The 24,882-nt window shown below is 43.4% G+C and overlaps 1 protein-coding gene across 6 annotated transcripts; it reads right to left on the bottom strand.

Annotated features, from left to right (window-relative positions):
- Positions 1-50: 50 nt before the first annotated feature.
- LOC115107557 (pumilio homolog 2) lies at positions 51-24,797 on the bottom strand. 6 transcript variants are annotated; one of them, XM_029630961.2, is made up of 23 exons: positions 24,673-24,797; positions 22,818-23,172; positions 22,026-22,094; positions 21,781-21,886; positions 17,016-17,203; positions 16,603-16,775; positions 16,007-16,322; positions 13,054-13,147; positions 12,505-12,612; positions 12,179-12,315; positions 11,868-11,988; positions 10,945-11,112; positions 10,347-10,637; positions 9,929-10,156; positions 9,298-9,565; positions 8,898-9,027; positions 6,594-6,728; positions 6,004-6,141; positions 5,302-5,427; positions 4,893-4,964; positions 3,562-3,683; positions 3,067-3,259; positions 51-2,553 (listed from the first exon to the last, which is right to left on the bottom strand). In XM_029630961.2, exons 2-23 carry the CDS (start codon positions 23,157-23,159, stop codon positions 2,422-2,424), a joined length of 3,657 nt encoding a protein of 1,218 aa, XP_029486821.2. In that variant the 5' UTR covers positions 23,160-23,172; positions 24,673-24,797; the 3' UTR covers positions 51-2,421. The 6 variants fall into 6 exon arrangements, with proteins under 6 accessions (XP_029486821.2, XP_029486820.2, XP_029486822.2 ...); XM_029630960.2 differs by lacking the exon at positions 24,673-24,797 and adding an exon at positions 24,308-24,542; XM_029630962.2 differs by lacking the exon at positions 24,673-24,797 and adding an exon at positions 24,308-24,542 and having other exon boundaries at positions 6,600-6,728.
- Between the last annotated feature and the right edge of the window lie 85 nt (positions 24,798-24,882).

Raw genomic sequence — 24,882 nt, 5'->3', positions numbered from 1 at the left:
AAAAGAAGATATTGAAATATTTTTTTTTAAAAAGGCACAGAAATAAATGATCAAATGTTAGAACGGTTTAATCATACAGCCACAATTCTGCTTCCAAAAAATGAGTATTTTTTTCTTCATCTAAATGTCTGGAAATGTACATAAGGCCACCTGAAAATGTACAAGACTTTGACAGTGTGACAAAACTCATATGTTCATATTTATATAATTGACAATATCTTACATTTCTTTTGCTTACAAGGTAGCTGTTCCAAAATACAGCACTCTTCTGTACAAAAATAATTCTGTCATATCCTGTGAAGTTTCCATGGCAGCAGAGGGGACCAGAAGCAGCCTCATTTTAAGTACAGAGCATTGGTGTTCCTTTAAAACTGTCACACGTCAGAAAGACAATATAAACAGGAGACGTTATAAAGCTCCGCATACAAAACGAGGCCGACCTTTCTCATAACAGATTTAAAACAAAACCATGTCAGATCGAGAAGCCATAAAAAGATTGTTTTAAAATAACGCTTGATCAAATAAAACTGTATACATTATATTTGAGGGGAAAGGAGTGATGAATATACACACACACATACATCAAAATGCACATTTAGGCAATTTTCCCCCCAAAAGTGTAAAAGACATCCATTTACAGCATCAACGTTTACAAATGTACAACTGTACAGACAAAATAAAAAGCATCACTACCAATTTATCAAGGCCTGTCAAACACCACAATTAAACTTACACACTTATCAACTGCACATATACTACATGTATTCTACAATTATTCATATGAAGCAAAAGCCATTACTACTAGCGTCACAGAGGAGTTGTATAGCTTTTTAGATGGCCCCACTACTCACCCCACCTAATTCACTTGAATATTCAGACCAGAAGAGAAATTTAAAATGAGGAATAACTAAATTAAAACAACCTCATGACGGTCGGTCTCGCATAAAACCATCCTGTTATTTTTCCTAATTTCATTCCCAATTCTACCCTCCGCTTTACATACTTGGGATGAGCCACTTCAAAAAAAATAAACAAACTCTTACCCCAAGCCCCCTAGCCAAAAAAGCAACCATTTAATATTTACTCATACACAAAGATGCTATACATTTTTGCTAAACTATTTCTACGCAAGAGATGAATATTCAGTACATAAAGATACCGCTTCTAGGGCAGTGTTCATCTCAAAACTACAAGACAGATAGATGTTCCACAAAACATGATAAAGAAATCAGTCAAGTTATTAAAAACCTGTTACAGCATGCCTATGCTTACCCCCCACCCCCCACCCACACACGCCCCGCTACGGTCATTTACTGGAAAGATTACAACCAAGTTACACTTCCACTATACAACCCAACCTTGTGCTCTGCTTCTGAAAGAGAATAAACGTCCACGCTACCCGTGTCTGCTGTAAGCCCAAGCAGCCATTGAATGATCTGCGAGAAAAGAAAAGACCGTATAGGTGGGATTTAGTGGAATCACTGCTTACAGATGCAACAGCATATGTGCACTGTTGAATAACCATGCCATTTGTCGCCCGGAGCCAACTAGTCAAATCAAGCAAACAGTGTGAGAGAAAGAGTAGGCCAGTCTGCAGAAAAACAGAGGCATTTTTTTTTTTATATTGCGGCGATCACAAGCCGGCAAGTGGATGACACTCCACTAAAAATGAAGCACAAAGCATTGTAGGTGTTCAAGTAGAGACCAGTGGATGACTAACTCATTGGCACGAGAGACATAGTAATCGTCAGTGGGACAGATGGGTTTCATAATCTATCCATACTATGCAGTGCAAGAAGTAGAAATGGATCCATCAGCTGCTTTGGCATTGGGATCATTTTGTGGTAGTAGAAAGATAATTATATATATATATATATATATATATATTATTTAAACACCTGGCTTTTAATTATAACAGCTGATAGTAGTAGTAAGTCTGGGTACAAAAACAAATGAAAAATTGTTTAAAAGGATCACTCAAGTTCGGCCTTATAAAGTCACTTGCTGGTGTAATTGTAAGAATTGTACATTATCAGCAAATGCGTTTCTTTTTTTTTTTTTTCTACAGAGAATTTACAAGGTAAAAAAACTAAATGTACAGGATTATATAAGAAAAACCAGCCAGTTACATCATAAACAAATTGTGTGTGAGGGGGGGGGGGGGCTGTGCTTTACCCAAGAGATTGCCTGCAAAACTGTCTGCTACCCTCCATGGTGGCCACAAGCACTGAGGGTAGCATTAGAGTTGCAGAGGTCAGATGTCACAGCATTTCACAGGTGACATTTAAATCTTTTTGGTAATTCAGAGGGTGTCAAAGGTCAGCCCTGATGGCTCAGGAGCACCTCTTTACATAACTAGAAATAAGGTTAGGGGGGGCAGCTCCTACTCTGGCCTTTAGTCAGTGGACACAGAAGGCAGGACTACATGAGGCCGTTGGTGGGCCCTCCGATGGGCCCCAGGTCAGAGCTACTCTTCATGTAGTATTTCTCTAGCTTGGCCAGGATGTGCTTGCCGTAGGTGTACTTGCGCAGGGTGGCAATGTGGGGCCGGATCTGGGGGAGCAGAGAGCAAAGATTAATTATACCATTTTTGGTGGGACTGGACCAATGAGGTTTAAAAGTTGTTCTCGTCTTAATTTAAAAGACAATGCAGTCTGCGTTCCACTTAAAAAGTCTGCCATTGAAGGATACTAAAACTGATGGGACAGCAGTCTGGTCAACATTCCACATAATACTGGACTTCACAGAGCACGTGATTAATTAACAATTAGAACAACTTCAGAGTATCCCAACCATGTTGCACCCAAAATCACCAACCTTTGGTTGTATGACAATAAATTAACCTGAATAAATTAACCTGGCTTAAACTATTCTGATTTAAATGAACAGGTAATAGGAGACGTGGGATGTGCTCACTAGGAACCAAAGCCAAGCAAACAGGCCAAAACGGGACTAACCTGAACTTCTCCAATGAGAAACACAAATTTTCGTAGCAAAATGTTTCCCGTTGTGAAACGTATTGCACTAATGAATTCACCTCAGAGACGATGGTATATCTCAACCTACCTTGTGCATGATGATCTTGCGCTGGGCGGGCTCGGCCATGTCGATCATCCGCTGCACCACGTAGTTGGCATACTGGTCCTTCATCATGGTGTACAGGGCGCTGTGGGGGCCGTCCTTCTGGCAGCACACCTCGTCAATCAGCAGGGCCCGCTCGGCACGGGACGAGTGGATCACGCACTTCTCCACCACGTTACTGAAGGAGAGACGAGAGGCTACATGGGCCGGTGTCCTGGACACAGTCAGCCTAGTCCTGAACTAAAAACCAACTCACTGGAGAATCTACATTGAAAACCACCCCTAGAAGTCTCAGAATGTGACTTGTCTCACTCAGTGGAGGCTTGTGTCACTTTAAAAATGGCCTCATTGTAATGGCTGGAATGAAATAAAGGGAAAGCACATCTCTATGGATCTCACTCCCACCAGCTATGAAACTGTATATAAAATGAAGACAGCCCCTGTGATTAGTAATGGGAGAACGAAAGGGTTTTGCCTTACCTTGCAAATTTGTGCTGGCTCAGGAGGAGCACTTTTCCACGGACCTCTGCCACAATTTTGCTCTTATCTTCGGGTCTGCCGTGCTCCAGGACATGCTGGATGACGTAGTTGCCGTACTGATCCTGCAGAGGGCGATGGAAACAGAAGACAGTGAGCGTGTGTGGGATCACGTTTCCCATTCCCCACAAAGGAAAACAATCAATGACATAATCTTGTAACGGCATTTAGTTCACCCCCACTATGGATTCAATCATTTACAGACAGTTGAGACAGATTTTCTTTTGACAGAAATCTATCATGACAACGCCGCAGAATTGTATCAATAGCACCACATCATTACCACAGATTAAGGTCAAAAGACCAGAGAGAGGCTAGTGATTCGTATGGGACACAGGCCTATACAGGTCCACGAGCAAACAGCTGCATCTCCCTTCAGGGATGGCTGATAAGACCGTTATGGTTGTGAGGGAAAACAACCCAATACACCTAAACCTGTGCAGGAAGACAGACACTGAAACTCACCTGACCAGATAATAACATCAATAGTGCCAACATTTGACAATCTTAAATGATGACAATTCCTCACGAAAACAGATAAATGCCAAAATGTTACAACTTCAAATCATTATTTCTCACTAATGCTTTAAGATACAAATGTCAAATATAAAGTCTACATATATATATTTTTTTAAGTACATGTTTTGTCCTGGATTCTTGGGGGAGAAAAAAAAAAAAAAAAAAAAAATAAATGAGTATCATGCCCCCCCCCTATTTGATTTACAAACCTCCCCCACCATTTGGCATAATTGCGCTACATGGTCTGATGGACTTTACCCCTAAGTTCCAAGAACCCACAATTGAGTTCAAAGCCTATCAGACAATCCATGTCAATGTTGGGGGAGGGGGGTCCAAATTTTGGAAAAACAAATGCTGTCGACTTAGGGAGTCTTTCTACCAAGCAGTGAGGAATAAACATCAGAGAAGGAAGAGAGCAGGAGGGAGGGGGAAAGAGGAAGAATCAGGAGGCGCCCGTGACCTAAGAGAGGGATTATCTAAACAGAGAGCCGAGAAGTGGGGGTGCTGTGTATCCTCTACGTGACAGAACAGATTGTTTAGAAGCAAAGGAGAAAGAAAAAGTGGCGAGGGAGGAAGAGGCGTGCTCTGAGTTTAGAGGAGGAAAGAGGCCTGCAAAAGAGGGATAGAGAGTTTAGTGACGGTAAAAAGGCCTTTACTGTGTTAAAGCACACTGGTTGTTGAGAGAGAAAGAGAGAGAGGGGAGGGAGGTGACACGAGGACAACGTCCGCGTGGGAGGGAGGCGAATTGCTCTGACCTTAAACAGTGCGTCGCTGGAAACTGTATAATATGTTTTGGGTGTCATCTCCAATGAAACGCCTTGATATTTCTAGATGGAATAAGTGGGGGGGAGGGGGTAAAATTAACATAGGTCAGAGGTAGAAATCATTGACAGCATTCATACACTTATCCTTATCTATCATTAACTGACAGGGCTCACAGTCATGTTCGTTAGGCACCAAAGGGAAGAAAACCTACTGAAACAGGGAGGGACTGCCGGGACTTGTCCAAAGAGAAAATCAGACACAACCCAGGCTACACAGCAACACTAACAATGAAAACGTCACAAGAACTACAACACACACACAAAGCTCATCACACTGTCTGTATCTGGGTGACTTGGGCCTAGTTATGAGGAGACCAGGGGCTTAACTGGCTGCACTTACCTGGCCGAGCTGCTCAGAGTGCTGGTGCAGCTCCTCCAGGATGGGCAGGGTCTGCTCCTGGGTGCAGTGCTCCAGGATCCTCTGAATCACCCTGCAGCCGTAAGGGTGGGTGGACAGCACAAACACCTGCAGGGAAGAGACAGACAGCACACCTCAACAAAATGGGTGGCAGGATCCCTCAGGTCTAGATAAAGTAACGCTTCAGATAAATGGAATTAAGCAGAACATTGATTAAATGTTGATATGTGAAAATTTGTTCAATAAAAAAAAAAAAATGTAATACTTGAAAAGGGCCAAATGGGCCAGTCCATATATTGAATCCTAAAGAGAAAACATTTATACTGTGCGTCTGGGTCAATTTTAAACAGATTAAGATTTCTCTGAAACGGGCAGGTACTGTTATTGGCGCTGGTCCAAAAATAACAGATTTTAGTTTCCAGTTGTAAAAAGTGTTGCTGCGGAGTACCCTGCTGAACACGAGCCTATTCACTCTGGCTATGTACTCCGATTTCAGAGCACTCTCGTCTGAGTGTGCCAGCGCACAGAATTACTAATGAATTTACAAACGCACAACACCCATTGAATATGGCCGTGTCAGTAAACGTCAGCAAAAAAACAACAACAAATTGTTGCCATAGGAATCTCTCATTTTCTGTTACAAAATGTTTTTCCCATTGCGTGCCCTATTGAATGGGCTCTCACCTGGCCCTGGAAGGCGTCGATGATGAACTGCAGGGCCTGGGGCTGGACACACTCGATACACTTCTGCACCACATGGTTCCCGTTCTGATCCTTCACACACTTCAGCACGTGGCCGTCCAGTTCTCGTACGATGTCACTCTGAGGAAGGGGATAGAGGGAGAGGAGTCATCTATCCATCCCTCTCTCACATCAATCTATCCATTTTCAACCCGTCTAGGTCATTCCCATAGAAATTGAGTCATTCTATTATTCTGCTTCTACAGTACATACATCCATTCTCTTCCTTCTAATGGCTCATTGATAACAATCTAATTTCTACCATAGTCCTTAATGTCAAGGCCAATTTCAAAGAAGCTTAAGGCTTTTCAAAGTGGACCGAAAAGGGTCACAGGATCATATTACACAGGTTTCTATCCATCCACCATGCTTACCGGAGAGTCTTATCAGAACTTATCAGAAGACAGCAACTGATAACCCTAGGGCTACGTCATGGTCAAAAGTAGTGCACTAGAAAAGGGAATAGGATGCCATTTGGGATGCATCCTAGAAGCAATAAAATAAATCTAATGAGAAGTGAAGATCCCACTTACAATTACCTGCTGGTCAGAGGAGATAGACTCCAGGGCCTTCTGGATGACCCGGCAGCCGTACATCTGCAGGGCCAGGGGCAGCACATGGCCGCGGATACGCGTGGCCAGAGCCAGCTTCTGATCCGCACTGCCAAACTGCAGAGACAAACAATACTTCAATGACAGCGACTTGAAAGTTTGTTCGTTTTGATTGTTTGAATTATATAATGTCCAGTAATTTAAAACAAATGCTCTTATCCAGATAACTACTTTAGTGGGATACACTTATTGTACGGTTAAGATAATACACGATTAATATTGAACCTGAAAAAGTAAGCCACAAGCTGCAATATCGGTGCTAGTAAAAATCGAATTATCAGACGTGCTGGTTGAAAGCACACTAACAGTTGGTATTGGAGGTCGACCGATTAATCGGAATGGCAGATTAATTGGGGCCGATTTCAAGTTCATAACAATCGGAAATCGGTATTTCTGGACACCGATTTGGACGATTTCTTTTTACACCTTTATTTAACAAGGCAAGACATTCTTATTTTCAATGACAGCCTAGGAACGGTGGGTTAACTGCCTTGTTCAGGGGTAGAACCACAGATTTTTACCTTGTCAGCTCAGGGGATTCAATCTTGCAACCTTACAGTTAACTAGTCCAACACTCTAACCACCTGCCTCTCATTGCACTCCACAAGGAGCCTGCCTGTTACGCGAACGCAGTAAGCCAAGGTAAGTTGCTAGCTAGCATTAAACTCATCTTATAAAAAAACAATCAATCAATCATAATCACTAGTTAAACTAGTAATATCATCAACCATGTGTAGTTATCTAGCATGTCCTGCGTTGCATTTAATCGATGCGGTGCATATTCATGGAAAAGGACTGTCCTTGCTCCAATGTGTATCTAACCATAAACATCAATGCCTTTTCTTAAAATCAATACACAGAAGTATATATTTTTTAAACCTGCATATTTAGCTAAAATAAATCCAGGTTAGCAGGCAATATTAACCAGGTGAAATTGTGTCACTTCTCTTGCGTTCATTGCACGCAGAGTCGGTGTATATGCAACAGTTTGTGCCGCCTGGCTCGTTGCGAACTAATTTGCCCAAATTTTACGTAATTATAACATTGAAGGTTGTACAATGTAACAGGAATATTTAGACTTAGGGATGCCACCCGTTAGATAAAATACCGAACGGTTCCGTATTTCACTGAAATAATAAACGTTTTGTTTTCGAAATGATAGTTTCCGGATTCGACCATATTAAATGACCAAAGGCTGGCATTTCTGTGTGTTATTATGTTACAATTAAGTCTATGATTTGATATTTGATAGAGCAGTCTGACTGAGCGGTGGTAGGCAGCAGCAGGCTCGTAAGCATTCATTCAAACAGCACTTTCGTGGGTTTTGCCAGCAGCTCTTCGCTGGTGTAACCAATGTGAAATGGCTAGCTAGTTAGTGGGGTGCACGCTAATAGCGTTTCAAACGTCACTCGCTCTGAGACTTGGTTCTACACCTGCATTGCTTGCTGTTTGGGGTTTTAGGCTGAGTTTCTGTACAGCACTGAGAAAGCAGCTGATGTAAGAAGGGCTATATAAATACATGTGATTTGATTTGAGTAGTTGTTCCCCTTGCTCTGCAAGGGCCGCGTATTTTATGGAGCGATGGGTAACGATGCTTCGAGGGTGGCTGTTGTCAATGTGTTCCCAGTTCGGAAGCTATACTGTTACACTGGCAATACTAAAGTGCCTATAAGAACAACCAATAGTCAAAGGTATATGAAATACAAATGTGTGTATAGAGAGAAAGTCCTATAAATACTATATGAACTACAACCTAAAACCTCTTACCTTGGAATATTGAAGTCTCATGTTAAAAGGAACCACCAGCGTTCATATGTTCTCATGTTCTGAGCAAGGATCTGAAACGTTAGCTTTCTTACATGGCACATATTGCACTTTTACTTTCTTGTCCAACACTTTGTTTTTGCATTATTTAAACCAAATTGAACATGTTTCATTATTTATTTGAGGCTAAATAGATTTTTATTGATGTATTATATTAAGTTAAAATAAGTGTTCATTCAGTATTGTTGTAATTGTCATTATTACAAAAAATACATTCTAATAATAATCCCCAAAATATTGGCCGATTAAAATCGGTATTGGCTTTTTTGGGCCACCAATAATCGGTATCGGCGTTGAAAAATCATAATCGGTCGACCTCTAGTTGGTATGGTATGATCCAATGATATCACAAGTATCCAGAGTGGCATTGAATCTAACCCGACAACTTTGACCAGTTCCCACCTCAAAGAACTTCTGGATGACGTAGTTGCCAAACACGTCTGTCATCAGCTGGTAGGCTGCTTGCAGGATCTCCCCAAACACCATCTGTCTCTCTGCTGGGGTGGCCCTCTCCAGCTTCTGTTGGATGAACCTGGACACAGGGGGGGGAAGCAAGAGAAAGAAAAGGAGGAAGAGGAGTTAAGAGCAACCTGAGCATTACAGTGATAAGTGTTGTTTTTCAACAGCATGATTGGAGGGCATAATATGCCGCAGAGGTTGTATGAGTCTATGTACCACTGTGTGTGCATGCGGCATGAGAAAATGCATGTTCATTTTATGTGAGTGTGTGTGGTGTGAGAAAACGAGTTCATAGTATGTGAGAGACTGTGTCCATTCAGCCGTGTGTCTATTCGTCACCCACCTGGAGCCGTGCTGGTCCTGGGAGAACTCCACCATGTGGCCGGGCAGGTCACGCAGCTGCAGGTTGGGGAAGCGGTTGTTGCGGAAGTCCTCCAGCAGGCGGCTGCGCCCGCTGGGCATGACGTCTGAGCGGCTGTAGCGGGGCCGAGACGGCGGGAACAGCTGGCTGCTGGAGCTGAACAGGCTGGAGGTGCCCCCCGCACTGCGGTACTTGGCCTCCGCACCGGGCGCCGCCGAGATGTAGCGCCCGCTACCGTTCGTCAGGCCGCCTGGAGGTTGGGAATACCAGGAGGAAACAAAGGATGAGGGGGTGTTGCCATAGAGATAGAATTTCGACCCTCAGTACGTAGCTTGAATGGGAATTCCCCATCTGGTCACTATTTCTATGCGTGTCTAGCCATCCACTTAGAGTGGTGTTGAGTAAAGTGAACTAGACAGATTATAATGTGAGAGACAGATTATATGTGAGAGAGACATCTCCATATGGTGCAAAACCATTTCATCTTTTGAAGAGTGACTGACAGGGTGGCGACAAAACTTAATTGTGTATCACTGCATGAAGTTTTCTATCTGCCTGCCCATCTTATGTTCATGTCTATGCTCTCCAACGCATTTATTACACCTGGTCTTACCCAGGTGAAGACTGGAGGAGGAGCCATGAGAGGAGGGCAGAGAGGGTGGGGGTGTGAGGGGGGAGTGGCCCGGTGTTAGGCCAATGGGACTGGGCGAGGAGTAGCCCAGGCTGTTGTAGAAGGGCTGACCAATGGGGGTGAGGCTGCTACCACCGCCACGCTTGTACAGGTCCGAGTTGGCCAGCAGGGAGTCCCGGCGAGAGACACTGCTGCTGGTGGAGCTCGACACTATGGGAGAGAGAGATGAAGAGGGGGAAATAAGGAGACGGGAGAGAAAAGGAGGACAGCAGGGCATCCAAAGAGGGGGGGTACAGAATCTTTGGAAAATGCAATTAATTGTCAAGAGTGCATGACATCACATCTTATGTATGCTTTTTGTCATATGAACAATGAACCTGAAGGTTCCTTCTCCACTAACCGGAGGAGCCGAAGCCTCCGAGCGCCGAGCCCAGGCCCACGCCCAGGGAGCCGCCGGCACCGCTGAATCCTAGAGACGAGGTGGGCGGTGGAGCCTGGGAGGTGTGGGAGAACAGGGAGCTGCTCTGGGAGCTGGCCGGCACCGACCCAGAGCCGTAGAAGGAGCTGGAGGGTAGGCCCTGGTTCTGCTGCTGCTGGGGCTGCTGCTGGGGTTGGGACATGGAGCGGTACAGGCCGTTGGGCTGGGGGCCTGACATGTTGTTGCCCGAGCCGGACGCTGACGCCGCAGCCGCTATATAGACAGAGGGGAGAAAGAGGGATGGAAAGAAAAACCAGGTCACCACGGTTCAGTATGGTGCCTATTTGGAGTAGACATGGGGTGGGGGTGAGCACTATTAAAACTGCTGGATAGCCCTGTTGGTATGAGCAATTCATCCACGTCATTGTAAGATTGAGATTCGATTATAAAGCCTTGCTCAACTTTCACAAGCTAAATACAGTAATATTGTGTTCAAACTATCAACATGGCGCTCATTCCACTAGCTGCTAAGCCGCCTCCCATTAGGAGAACACTGGGCCAGACAACCCGTGGTACTCACCAGCCTGCGCTGCGGCCTGTGGGTTGATGAGGAGCGGGGTTTGGACCAGGCGGACGGGCCCTCCTAGACCACCGCGGGCCCCAGGGGCCATCACCAGGGTTCCGTTCTGGTCGTAGTAAGCGGCGGGGGCCAGCATCTGGTAACCTGGGTGGGCAGGAGACAGACAAACTGAGGGGAAACACACTGTGAAAACCAGCCTGGCGAGTGTGTGTTTGGTCTATGAAGTTGCGTGTGGTCTACGAAAGGGCTGAAGACGTGTTATCTTACTGCACCAGAATCAGAAGGGAAAGGCAGTTTGAAAGAGTGTGTACACAAACGTATTCCAGAGGGAACATGAGACAAGCATTCATATCAAATTACCCCCCACTAAAGCACTACACAGACCTGTTAAGCCTGTTAGAAGGGGCTAAAGGGAAACCTCAACATGCCTTGAAAGGCAAGGCATAGATGCACATAATGCTGAGTCAGTATAATATATTCACAGGCTACTCTTCACCTCTCACCCCTTGGGTAAACTCCAGACCTGTACACGACTGGCTGTGTTGTACTTTTCACACTAACGCACCAAACCAAACGCTGCCTGCTCGGATATCCTCTTTTGACATTGTCCTTTGTTCCTGCAATTATGTGGCTGCTTAACCAGGCCTGCTCAGTAGAGCTTGGTTTGGCTCAGTAGTGTTCAAATCAAAATTTATTTGCGCCGATTACAACCTTACAGTGAAATGCTTACTTACAAGCCCTTAACCAACAACGCAATAAAGAAAAACAACAAATAAATAAAGAGCATCAGTAAAATAACAATGCTATTGTTACCAGGGGGTACAGGTACAGAGTCTATGTGCGGGGGCACCGGTTAGTCGAGGTCATTTGTAAATGTAGGTAAAAACCTGTGTGTGCTCAACTAACACTACTCAGTCACTGACCTGGCATACCAGCGTAGGCGAGGGCAGGGTTGGCAGCGGCAGCTGCTGCCAGAGACTCCTGCTGGCTCTGCTGGCCCTGACCAGGGGTGAGAGGGCGCTGGTTGTTCCCGGGGCGCATCACCTGGAGAGAGAGAGAGAGAGGGAAAGAGAAGATCAAGGGGTTACACCACAACCGCACTTAAAATGACTTGAGTCATCTGAGGGAAAATGTACAAGATAAATCATGGTCACTTCCAATACACCTTCGGCTATAACGCTTAACCCTTAAATTAATTCTCTAGTTAGCTGCTGTTAATTGGTGAAATGACTACCTGTTGCTGTCCTGGCCCCGGTCCTTGATTGGATCCCTGCTGGTTAGCGTTGTGACTGGCAGCCTGTTGCTGGAAGAGGTTGGCAGGGTACACGCCCCAAGGAACACCATAGTACTGGGGAGGAACCACTGTAGGCCCTAAGGGAAGGGAGTCCTCAGTTACTACTACCAAACCTGTGGTATGAACTTGCAATTCAATTTTATACAGAAGATTATACACTCACGAAGCAGTAAAGCAGCTTTTGATGACAGTACCCACTCAGAGTGAAAGAGGTGCTATGTATGAATACAGTTTGTGTGTGTGTGTGTGTGTGTGTGTGTGCTAACCGGCAAGTGTAGCTGCTGCGGCCAGTCCTGCAGCGGTGTAAGGGTCGGTTCCGGGGGGTCCAGTGTTGATGATGTATGGGTTTGGCACGAACGCGGGAGCAAGGCCGGCTGAAGAAAACCTCCAGTTAGCAGTGTGTCCAAATCGAATAACACATCATCCGATATCAAATTGCCGTCAAAACCACAAACTACATTTAAAAAAATATATATATAGATATATTTTTTTTTAAAGTATGGCATTCAGGACATTTTTACGTACAAAACATTCAGACGTAATACTACACCAATAAAAGGGAATACTACCCAATCTGGCACAAATATGTGTGTGTGCAGTTTGGAGCCAAATAATGAATAAATCCACAGTACATTACTGTATATAGTAATCAAAACTACAATCATAATTTAGGGGGTGCTTGTATTGTTGCTGGGCAGCAGCCAGGGTAGAACCTACCAAGGTGTTGTTGCTGGGCAGCAGCCAGGGTAGAACATCTAGAACCTACCAAGGTGTTGTTGCTGGGCAGCAGCCAGGGTAGAACATCTAGAACTTACCAAGGTGTTGTTGCTGGGCAGCAGCCAGGGCATACTGTTGCTGCTGGGCAGCAGTGAGCTGCTGGACAGTCAGATGGTTGGACCTCTGGAACAACTGGACAACAAACAGAACAAGTTAGACACATTAATACCCAAGCTTCCACTACTCTCAGGGACAGGGAAGCAAACTGGTAAGGACCCAAAAAGGTGACAAACTACTTGCACAGAAACATGCATTTCAGATTTTTTTAAATTACACACATTTGATCAATCTCAATATTCCTAACTATCCAAACCACAATAAACTGTATTGTCCTGGGGTTGGGGGCGTTGGACTCTTTGGTCTGGGTTTAAAGTTACAGTATGTAACTTTTTGGAAGAGTCGACACAAAGAAAAGTGAATTATAGATCTGTCACTCATTCAAAGCAAGTCCAAGAAGCAGATCCTCAAGGTAGATGGATTATTTAAAATATGTTATTGGACAATAAACAGATATGGCTTATTAACCTATACGGTCCGAATAATGATGATCCAAGCTTCTTTGAAAATATAAGAATTTAACACTAGACTCTATTAGTATGGTGGGAGATTTTAATACGGTCTTATATAGCTCTATGGACCGGAAAGGAAATCACACTACAAACTATCACCCTCAGGCACTTAAGGAAATCATGAATGTCATGGATATATTGGAATTAGTGGATATCTGGAGACTTAAATACCCTGACCTAGTGAGATATACTTGGCGGAGGCTTAATCAAGCTAGTCGTCTTGACTACTTTCTTATGCCATTCTCTCTGGCACCAAAAGTTTAAAAAGTGTTGATAGGGGACAGAATGCGGTCAGGATCATCACATAATTTACATATATATTACTCTTACAGAATTTACACATGGGTGAGGATATTGGAAATTTAACCAAAGCCTACTAGATGATAAATTGTTTAGAACTAGGACAGATTAATTTATAACGGACTTTTTCAGACATAACATAGGTACAGCCAATCCCCTTATTGTATGGGACACTTTTAAATGTGCCTTTAGAGGCCATGCAATTCAGTACTCATCTATAAAACAAAAGAAATTTAGATCAAAAGAGTCCATATTAACAAAGGAAACTGAAGGACTAACAGTACAGTTCGATAGCAATAAAAACGATACCATAGAGGCACAGAATAAGTTAGAGGAAAACCAAAAAGAAATGGAGGAAGTTATTCCAGAAAGATCCAGTGTAATATACTATTAAAAAAATCAAGCGAACTGGATGGAATATGGGGGAAAAACATACAAATTATTTTTCAATCTTCAATATAGAAATGCTACCAACAAAAAATGTTAAAATTAAAACTTGTAACAAATGATGGAGTCGTGCATGATTCACCAAATTATATTTTGAAAGATAAGAATATGTTTGTGTTTCAGGCTCCTCCATCTCCACTAACTGAAACTAATTGTATGGATTTTTTCCCTAATAATATTGTAAAATTAACATGTGTACAGAAAGACTCATGTGAAGGCCAAATTACAGAGGAGGAACTTCGAGATGCAATTGGGGCCTTTAAGGATGGATAAACTCCAGGGCTGGATGGCATAAAAAATATAAAAAACTTTTGATATACTCAAAGGACCATTATTAGCATGTTTTAACCACTCATATATAGATGGTAGATTATCAGACAAGCAACAAGAAGGTCTGATATCATTATTACTGAAACAGGACCCAAGTGGTATATATAAAGATCCAGTCCATTAAAAAAATTGGGAGACCTCCTACACTTCAGTGTTGTGATGGTTTGCTTTATCTTGGCCAGGTCGCAATTGCAAATGAGAACTTCTAAACTAGCCTACCTGGTTAAATAAAATAAATGTAAAAAAACCAAAACATTGCACACCAGGAAGAGAGTTGTGTTCGGCTAGCAGTGTTTCTTTCTGCAGCGGTGTTTGCAAATCGATTGATAGAAATCCTTATATTATCATTCTGTAAGGCAGTCAACATTTAATTGGGAAGTTTTTTGGGGGAAAGCCACTAGATTATGCAGACATTAAAGTCATGCTACACAACACAGAGGTGCACAGAAACAGGCGGTACTTCAGAAAGTTGCAGGAAATAAGAAATCACTGATGCATTGTTTGTCGGGTTCACCAAGGGGTCATGAAAAGGGTTGTACCAAAATGTTTGATGTATTAGAATAATTGATTATGCTTATGTTTTATTAATAGAAAGAGAGGGGTTATAAGACCCTTCCCTCACATTTATAGGGTCCTTGACTACAGATTTTAAAAAATATATATATAGATATATATATATATATTAGTTTTATAATTGTTTGCTCACTCTCTTATAATGTGTGACAGACAGAACTCTGCAGGGGAGTGTGGGAGATAAGAGACTACTCAGACATTCCACAATAAATCAACTTTGGGGAGGGGACATTTATTGCCTAGCTTTTAGATAAACACTGAAACTATTGTGTTTGTATAGCTATGGATGCAGGGTTTTGGTCTCAGGAGTAAAAAGGTAATGACGTAGTCAGTGACATCACTAAGGCGGGACTTCAGTTTAATAAAACAACTTGAGACCTTTTGTTTGATGCAGAACTTACTCAGAAACATGTGTGCTATGTTCCTGTTTGTCAACTTTTGCCTGCAATTGCATTAAAAGTTTTTGAATGATTTAATTAAAGATAGCCATAATGCTAATTTCATCAATGAACCAATGATTGACAAGGACGAAGAAGAAACAAACCCTAACATGTTCATGAATTGTGAGAAACTACTGCAACATAACTTATTTTCTAATAAGTTCAACACTTAACTTTCTGTGCTCAGTCAATGATTGATAGGACACAGACCCCCACCCACCCAGGTCTATTGGAGATCAAAACGGCTCAGATCACCAAAAAGTGACAGGTTTACATCAATCTATGCACTAGAGAAATGTAGTCCCTCGTTACTACTTCCTGGTTCAACCCACCTGCTGCTGGGAGTTGTAGTCAAACAGGCCGACGGGGGTGCCGGAGGAGTCTACCTGGATCTGGTTGCCAGCGTAGTCGAACTGGAGTGACTCCACACCCTGCTGCTGCTCCATGTTGCCCATGTTCTGGGCCTCCTGGCTCTGGAAGTCCTCCTGCTGCTGGGGCTTGTTCTGGGGCTGCATGGTCTGGTGCTGGAGGTGGTGTTGCTGATGCTGGTGCTGCTGGTGCTGGACCATCATCTCCAGCCCGGCCTGGCCGGGGCCCATCCTCTCCACCGCCTCGGTGGGGGAGGCCTGGCGACTTCCTGGGGTGGGACTGGAGAAGGGGGGGGGGGGGGCGACGGGAGCAGTACATGTGACGATATGGTCTTTGAGGCTTTGTTCACAACTATCTCCCTGCAAAGTCTCAGACAGACTGCCTTACAAATCGGTTGCTCTTTGAAGCAAAAGGATTAAAATGTCTAATCGGCATAATTCAAATAACTTTCATTTTCCAAAATGGGCTCTATGTGCGGTGACGGATTGGTAAATATAATCTCAAAGATAATTTCAAGGCCCCCCATTCACCCCCAATAACCACTAAAAATGTCCCATACTTGAAGTCTTTGCAGTCTCTGTCCATGCCATTGAGCAGGCCTCTCCCATTGGCCTTGGCCGCATCACTCTCCTCTCCCACTTTCATTTCTGGGCTCTTGTCCTCTTCAAACGGGGATGTCTGATCTTGGGCGTTACCTTTCTCCCTCCCGTCTGGGTCAGCGTCCCCGCCGCACTACAAAAGCAAAAATAAATCAAACATTCAGAAGGCTTGTTCCTCCAAACAGACGCAACGCTCCATCAGAGAACAAGCGGCTAGGCCCTAAGCAATAAGAATTTGATGTTGCATTTCTGGAATAACTCTAGACCTGACAATTTTTGTATCACTACTGAAGCCGATGTAGATCTTCTGTTGGTTCTGAGTGGATTGGCGTAAAGGGCAGAGAGCGAAAGAGACCTTGGCAGAAAGACTTACGTAGCCACCGTTCCTGTAGCGGCCATCCATCTTGTCCCCGGGGGAGGAGCTCAGGACGTACTCCACCATGCTCACGCCCAGGCCTCCGCCCTCAGAGCGAGGGGAGAGCACGGAGTTGGCGTCGCCGTTCCCATGGAAACCCTGTCCGGGTCGTCGCTGCACCATGATTGGTTGGGACACAGAGTGATCTGCTCAGAGGAAAATAGACAGCCAGGAAGGTGAGATATGGAGATTGTCCTGGGTCAATGCAGAGACAACCCTTCTCAAAGAATAGGAGTTTCAGCAGATTTAAAAATAATAATAATTTTAAAAAATTAAAAAGCTATTTGCATGGTCTTCATGGTACCAGTTCAACTATGTATTATCTCAACGCACTAAAATGTTACACTATGCCTTTATGCATAGAAGGAAACTTTGATTTTGGGTTGAATTGGCCATTTTGTTAAAAGCACCATTAATTCTGAGCAAATAGAATTTTATAAAACAAGTAACTTAAGCGTAACTAAAAGTAATCCCCAGAAGTAATTATTAATCACGAGAGGGCCATAAACAATAACTAAACTCAGCAAAAAATAATCATTTTTTCAGGGCCCTGTCTAAGATATTTCGTAAAAATCCAAATAACTAAATAGATCTTCATTGTAAAGGGTTTAAACACTGTTTCCATGCTTGTTCAATGAACCATAAATTCATGAACATGCACGTTAAGACACGAACAGCTTACAGACGGTAGCCAATAAAGATCAGTTATGAAAACTTAGACCCCTAAAGAGGCCTGTCTACTGACTCTGAAAAACACCAAAAGAAAGATGCCCAGGGTCCCTGCTCATCTGTGTGACTGTGCCTTAGGCATGAGGATTGCAGATGTGACCAGGGCAATAAATTGCAATGTCCGTACAGTAAGACGCCTAAGACAGCGCTATAGGGAGACAGGACAAACAGCTGATCGTCCTCGCAGTGGCAGACCACGTGTAACACCTGCACAGGGTCGGTACATCTGAACATCACACCTGCGGGACAGGTACAGGATGGCAACAACAACTGCCCAAGTTACACCAGGAACGCACAATCCCTCCATCAGTGCTCAGACTGTTCGCAATAGGCTGAGAGAGGCTGGACTGAGGGCTCGTAGCCCTGTTGTAAGGAAGGTCCTCACCAGACATCACCATCAACAACGTCAGCTATAGGCACAAACCCACCGTCGCTGGACCAGACAGGACTGGCAAAAAAAGTGCTCTTCGTTGGCCATGGCAAAGAACATTCCTGACATTCCTGTCTTGCAGGAAATCACGCACAGAACGAGCTGTATAGCTGGTGGCATTGTCATGCTGTAGGGTCATGTCAGAATGAGCCTGCAGGAAGGGTACCACATGAGGGAGGAGGATGTCTCCCCTGTAACCACAGCGTTGTCATGGCAGGCAATCTCAACAAGCGCAGTCCGATGATGCTGTGACACTTCCCCAGACCATGACGGACCCTCCACCTCGATCCCGCTCCAGAGTACAGGCCTCGGTGTAACGCTCATTCCTTCGATGATAAACGCGAATCTGACCATCACCCCTGGTGAGACAAAACCACGACTCGTCAAAGAGCACTTTTTGCCAGTCCTGTCTGATCCAGCGACGGTGGGTTTGTGCGCATAGGCGACGTTGTTGCCGGATCTCAATCCCATTGAGCACGTCTTGAACTTGTTGGATCAGAGGGTGAGGGCTAGGGCCATTCCCCCCAGAAATGTCCGGGAACTTGCAGGTGCCTTGGTAGAAGAGTGGGGTAACATCTCCCAGCAAGAACTGGCAAATCTGGTGCAGTTCATGAGGAGATGCATTGCAGTACTTAATGCAGCTGGTGGCCAGACCAGATACGGACTGTTACTTTTGACCTCCCCCCTTTGTTCAGGGACACATTACTCAATTTCTGTTCGTCACATGTCTGTGGAACTTGTTCAGTTTGTCTCAGTTGTTGAATCTTGTTATGTTCATACAAATATATATTATTTTTATTATATTTTCCTATTCCATAACTATTAAAAGTTTGAAATGACTAGTATGCTTTTTAAAAATAAAATGCAACATGTAAACAGTTGGTCCCGAGTTGCATGACAAAAAGCTTATTCTCTCTCAAAATGTGTTCACATATTTGCTTTACATGCCTGTTAGTGAGCATTTCTCCTTTGCCAGGACAATCCATCCACCCACCTGACAGGTGTGGCATATCAACATATCAAGCTGATTAAACAGCATGATCATTTCACAGGTGCACCATGTGCTGGGGAAAATAAAAGGCCACTCTAAAATGTGAAGTTGTCACACAACACAATGCCAGTCCCCAGCTTTGAGGGAGTGTATAATTGGCATGCTGATTACAGGAATGTCCACCAGAGCTGTTGCCAGATAATATAATAATCATTTCTCTACCATAAGCCGTCTCCCATGTCATTTTAGAGAATTTGGCAGTATGTCGAACCGGCCTCACAACCGCATACCACGTGTGTCCACGCCAGCCCAGGACCTCCACATCTGGCTTATTCACCTGAAGGATCGCCTGAGACCAGTCACCCGGACAGCTGATGAAACTATGGGTTGGCACAACTGAAGAATATTAGGGAAGCTCATCTGCATGCTTGTCGTCCTCACCAGGGTCTAAACCTGACTGCAGAGCGGCGTCGTAACAGACTTCAGTGGGCAAATGCTCACCTTTGATTGCCACAATGGAGAAGTGTGCTCTTCACGGATGAAACCCGATTTCAACTGTACCGGGCAGATGCTTCCTGCAGGAATGTCTACCAGAGCTGTTGCCAGAGAATTTAATGTTACTTTCTCTACTATAAGACACCTCCAACTTAGTTTTAGAGAATTTGGAAGTACATCAAACAGGTCTCATAACCACAGACCACCTGTATTTTGTCGTCTGGGCAAGTGGTTTACTGATGTCAACGTTGTGAACGGAGTGCCCCATGGTGGCGGTGGGACTATGGTATGGGCAGGCATAAGCCAAGGACAATTAACAAAATTGGGACAATTTGAATGCAGAGATTCTGTGACGAAATCATGAGGCCCATTGTCGTGCCATTCATCCACCGCCATCACCTCATGTTTCAACATGACAATGCATGAGGCAAATGGTGGTGACACCAGATACTGACCGCTTCTGATCCACACCCATATTCTTTTTAAGGTATGTGACCAACGGATGCATTGTCTGTATTCCCCAGTCATGTGAAATCCATAGATTAGGGCCTAACGAATTCATTTCAATTGACTGATTTCCTTATATGAACTGTAACTTAGTAAAATTCTTCATTTTTGCATGTTGCATTTATATTTTTGTTCAGTGTAGGATAACCAAATAATAAAGTGACCAACTACAAGACTTCACCTTCCTTATAACTGTAAAATTCATATTTGTATGTTTAATGTTAGAATTTTGGGGGGCATATTTTCTAAAGGGCTTTTGATCAAAATGTCGCTGTTCACGTCTCACAGAGCTGTAGCGTGGCTACCTGAACTTGTTAGGAACTAGCCTTTCATCTCATATTAATCTTATCAGTCTGACAAACAAACGATGCATAAAAAAAATGTATCTGTGAATTTTGAGATGAATGGCTATAAATCGATCTCAGTGTGCTACAGCGATGAAGCCACGCTCTCCTGCTGTGCTATGATGTAAGGATTGCAGGCATGTGCTTTGCCAGTGCTTGTGACATAGGGTTCAGCCAGGAGTTGGACAGTCGAAGAGCGAAAGAAATGGTAGGAGGGCCATCCCAGCTTCAAGTGGTTTCAGATTTCACATCCTACTTCACACCGGCTCAAATATACTATGGTGTCAGTAGGAACCAGCCAAATTGGATATAGTGTCCATAAAAATATCAGTCGGAACCAGTACAAGAACCATGCAGATCCCCTAAACAGACATTACATCCAAGAAGTTAAAGCTGAAATGTCACTTTTTAGGTGACTCTGACCAAATTAACATAGGTATGCGTGTTATAGATCTGTCATTCTCATTGAAAGCGGGACTAAGAAGCAGTAGATCTGGCCAATGTTTGCCATTTCTCTGCTTCCGCTCTTAAGTTTTGCTTTTGCGTCTTATTCACTTACAGTTTTGTACACCAGCTTCAAAAAATATATTTTACAGCAGTTTAGATGGTACAATGATGCTCTACACCAGGAATAATGAACTAGATTCAGCTGCAGCCCAATTTCTCTCTTGAGCAGATGGTCAGAACATAATTACAAATAATTTGTAGACTGCAAATTGTCCACAAGAAGCACAAACAGATATATTTGACTAAAACAATCTCAACCTTGCTTACATTTGTATATGATCATGTCATATCTCTTTATTAAGCATGGGTAATAATTGGGAACAGATTTCTTGATTTAAAAATCACTTGGAGCCGATTTCCTGGTGTTAAAAAAAACAAAAATGTAACAGTATTTTATGTCCAACAATGAAAATTCCACACACACTATATATTTATATAGAGATTTTTGTTAGTGCTCAGAAAACCTGGGGGGGAATAAAACCAACCGGCGACAGTTGGGGAACCCTGCTCTACACAACAGTATACTGTTTTGCCACATAAAAACAGAAATTATGATAACTATTAGAATTTTAGCAGCCAGGAAATTGCGGAACGATTTCTGCATAGTGCCTCTAAGAATGTATGCATAAGGGGTTGATAAAAATAAAATTGGTTTTCAAAAAGCCCCGAGGGTTAAACAAACAGACAAACAAACAAGCAGAGGCATAGAAAACCACTCACGAGAAGATCCCCAAGCATTCTCCCGCCATTCCTCTCCAAGGAGCATCCCTTTCCTTCCATCCTTGGACAAGTCATCCGAATCCCACAGTTTTTTTGCTGGCAGGAGCTGTAAAGAGAGGGCAAAATGGCTACTTGGACATTCTTGCATTCTGGGTCACCGTGGGAAACTTCAATGGAAGATGTAGCACAGAATCTATCCTAGTTTTAAAGGGAGGAAATGTGAGATGTGGTGGATCTCAACCTACCTCACCCATGCCCCTGGACTCCAAAGCAAGGGCTTGAAAACCATAGTTCATCTCATCCACAGTTCGAACCTGATAAAAATAATAATTTGGCTTCAGTCAGAGCACATACACAATTCAACTTGGCAAAAATGATATCCTCATTCATGGTACGCTAGTTCTGGACATCATATTGAAATTGGAGGAACACAAATTGATACAACACAAATTGATGCAAACTCCAGCCACACTTACGAGGTTGTCCTATACAACAAAGACTATTATGAGTCTAAATAAATTACCATGTTCACTAAAAAGTAATAAAACCCCTACTACTGTATGGGTTGTTAAAGCATAGGATGAGTTACAAATCTGAATTCTATCCTTAGATAGAGATCACTGACAGAGACCCCCCCCCTCTTTACACAGACAAATGCTTCCCAAGTCAGTTGTTGTTGTCGTCAACAGGCTGGGTGTTTACTGGGAATGGAATATTTCCTTCAAACTTTCACGTGCAACTTTGAAAATTAGTTTAACAAGCCATTAGAATGAACCACTAGGATATTTGACAGGCTAATGCTTGTTACAATGAATATTTGTTGAAAGTGATTTCTATGAAACAGAAGCAAGTGTAGCTTTCTAAAGAGTGGGAAATGTTTGGCTGGTGCAATTTATGTCATGCTCTGGACTGAAACGGCAAGGGTCTCTTGTGGTAAAGTAGTTTCTAGAAAGTATAAGATCTGCTTCATTCAAATATTTTATTATCAAACAGGAAGCTTGTAGCCAAGTAGTTTGGCTCTGGCAAAACCATTGTACCTGGTCAACGTGGTTGCCGTCTCCAGTGGGCCAACGGTGCTTGCTGGAGGTGCAACCTCCCAGCTGTTCCCCAGGCTGCCTCTGGAAGAAGTAGCCCACTGTGGCATCATCCTGAGAGCGCCCACTTAGTGGAGGCTGTGGGGTGCCTGGGATGGGGTTGGGTCCCTGCAGACGGTGTGGCCCTCCGGGACCCTGACCTGCAACCCCCATGGCAGCCAGGGATCCCCCTCCGTGAACTCTGACGCCCCCGGCTTCAGGAGCACCGTTTGTGTGCAGCATCCCGCCTCGTGTCTCCTGCCAGGCCACGTCATTCATACCTAGGATGCTGCATGGAACGCTCATTCCACGGGGAAACCTTTGGAGGGGGAAATAACAGAACATGTGTGAGTAGAGTTGCTTTACATTGCATATGGATAGCACTTATCAAACATAATGTATATACATTAACCTTAGGTTTCTGATATTGAATGTATTTGGGATCCCCCATGCATGCTTATTGAACCAACCACACACATATACACAGTTTTTCTTTGGTCCCTAACAGAGAGTTTCCTTGCTTTGTTTCATAAGTTACAATAACGTTTGTAAATTGACACACTGAAAGGTTTGTAGAACTTCAGCATAAAGCACTAACAGCTAGTGTCAATCTAAGGTAACAATCTTCTCTGGGGACGTTACCTGCCCTTCCTTTGACTTGGCTACCTAGCTTGCTAGTTAAGTAGCTAGCTATTACATTAATACACTTGAGCTCGTTGCTAGCTAGCTAACAAACTAATAAATATTCCGTGTCCGAAAGTCCGTGTAATACGCAATTTGGCCTTCTTAGCCAAACTAGGTAACATCAATCGCTAACATGGTCAAATTTAACTAGCTAGCTATATGCAGTGGAAATCTCTTGGTAATAATTCAAACAATGTTAGGTAACGTTAGATGGATCACGTTAACTAGCTCTCCATCTAGCCTAGCTAAATTAGCTAGCTTGCTAAATAACTTGTTAGCATAGCCAATCGAACAATGAATGTCTGCCCACCGAATGCTCAACTCTTCGGTGTCGGGTGTGTGTTTCGACATATTACAGGCAGCATGTAGCTAGCTAGTTAACGTACTGTACTTCGTTGGATTAGTTTTGCTAGTTTAAAAAAAACTTGTCTGAATGTTAGTTATCATGCGAAATGTATACATTCGCCAACTTACGTTTCCTGGCAACATAACATAGAGATAGTTAACGATTTCTCTGTTCCGGACAACGGGCTAGTTCACTGGAAAAACAACCGTTCGTGAACTACGTTAGCTAGCTATCATTAGCGGTTAGCTACCTGACGTTAGTTAGCTAGCTATACTGACAGAAGCCAAGTTAGCGTTAACAGTTCACCTGTAAATCCAGCGTCAATGTTGAATTTGTTAAATGAACTAATTTAACTAGCTAGTCAGATAACTAGATTTGTTGATGCTACCATGGCTAGCTAGGCAGATTAGGGAAGGCCTCTTACCTTTTCAGTTTGATAATAAAAATAAATAAAATACCCCCAAAAAATTACTAGCTAGCTATTGTAGTTAAATAAGTGCATACAATAAAAACATAGCTCTCCGTTGTTCACACGCCGCTGAACAGTTGTAATCAAACGTTTTTAACCGAGCGAACCATACAAATGCCGTCTGGTGAGCTGCATTAACAAAACACCATTGCTGCTGGGTAACTACACACTCACTAACAACATGGCCCCCCTCCAAGTTCCAGAGGGGCCTTACCCGCTAAACAAAAGGGGGAAATTCTCAACGACCACGGCAATAATCCACGTTTAAAATAGTGAGAATACGTACAACATCGCATTATATACATTTAGAAGATACTCACGCGCTGTCTTTTCGGTAGAAGAGCGATGCTTGTACAAAATTTCAGGGGTATAAATGTATATTGTTTTGTATCCGTGGAGATCGGTGTTTTAATGATTTGGGATTGAACATGCAATATATAGGAGTTTGACTATATCACGCTAGTGCCCTCCCTGCTGCCTATTATGCATATTGTACGCGCATAGTACGTCAATTAAACCCGCTATTTGCA

This window comes from Oncorhynchus nerka, linkage group LG24 (genome assembly GCF_034236695.1).
Source record: "Oncorhynchus nerka isolate Pitt River linkage group LG24, Oner_Uvic_2.0, whole genome shotgun sequence".
NCBI classification, from domain to species: Eukaryota; Metazoa; Chordata; class Actinopteri; order Salmoniformes; family Salmonidae; genus Oncorhynchus; species Oncorhynchus nerka.
The sequence above is the reverse complement of the archived record's forward strand: the minus strand, read 5'-3'. Positions and strand labels throughout refer to the sequence as shown.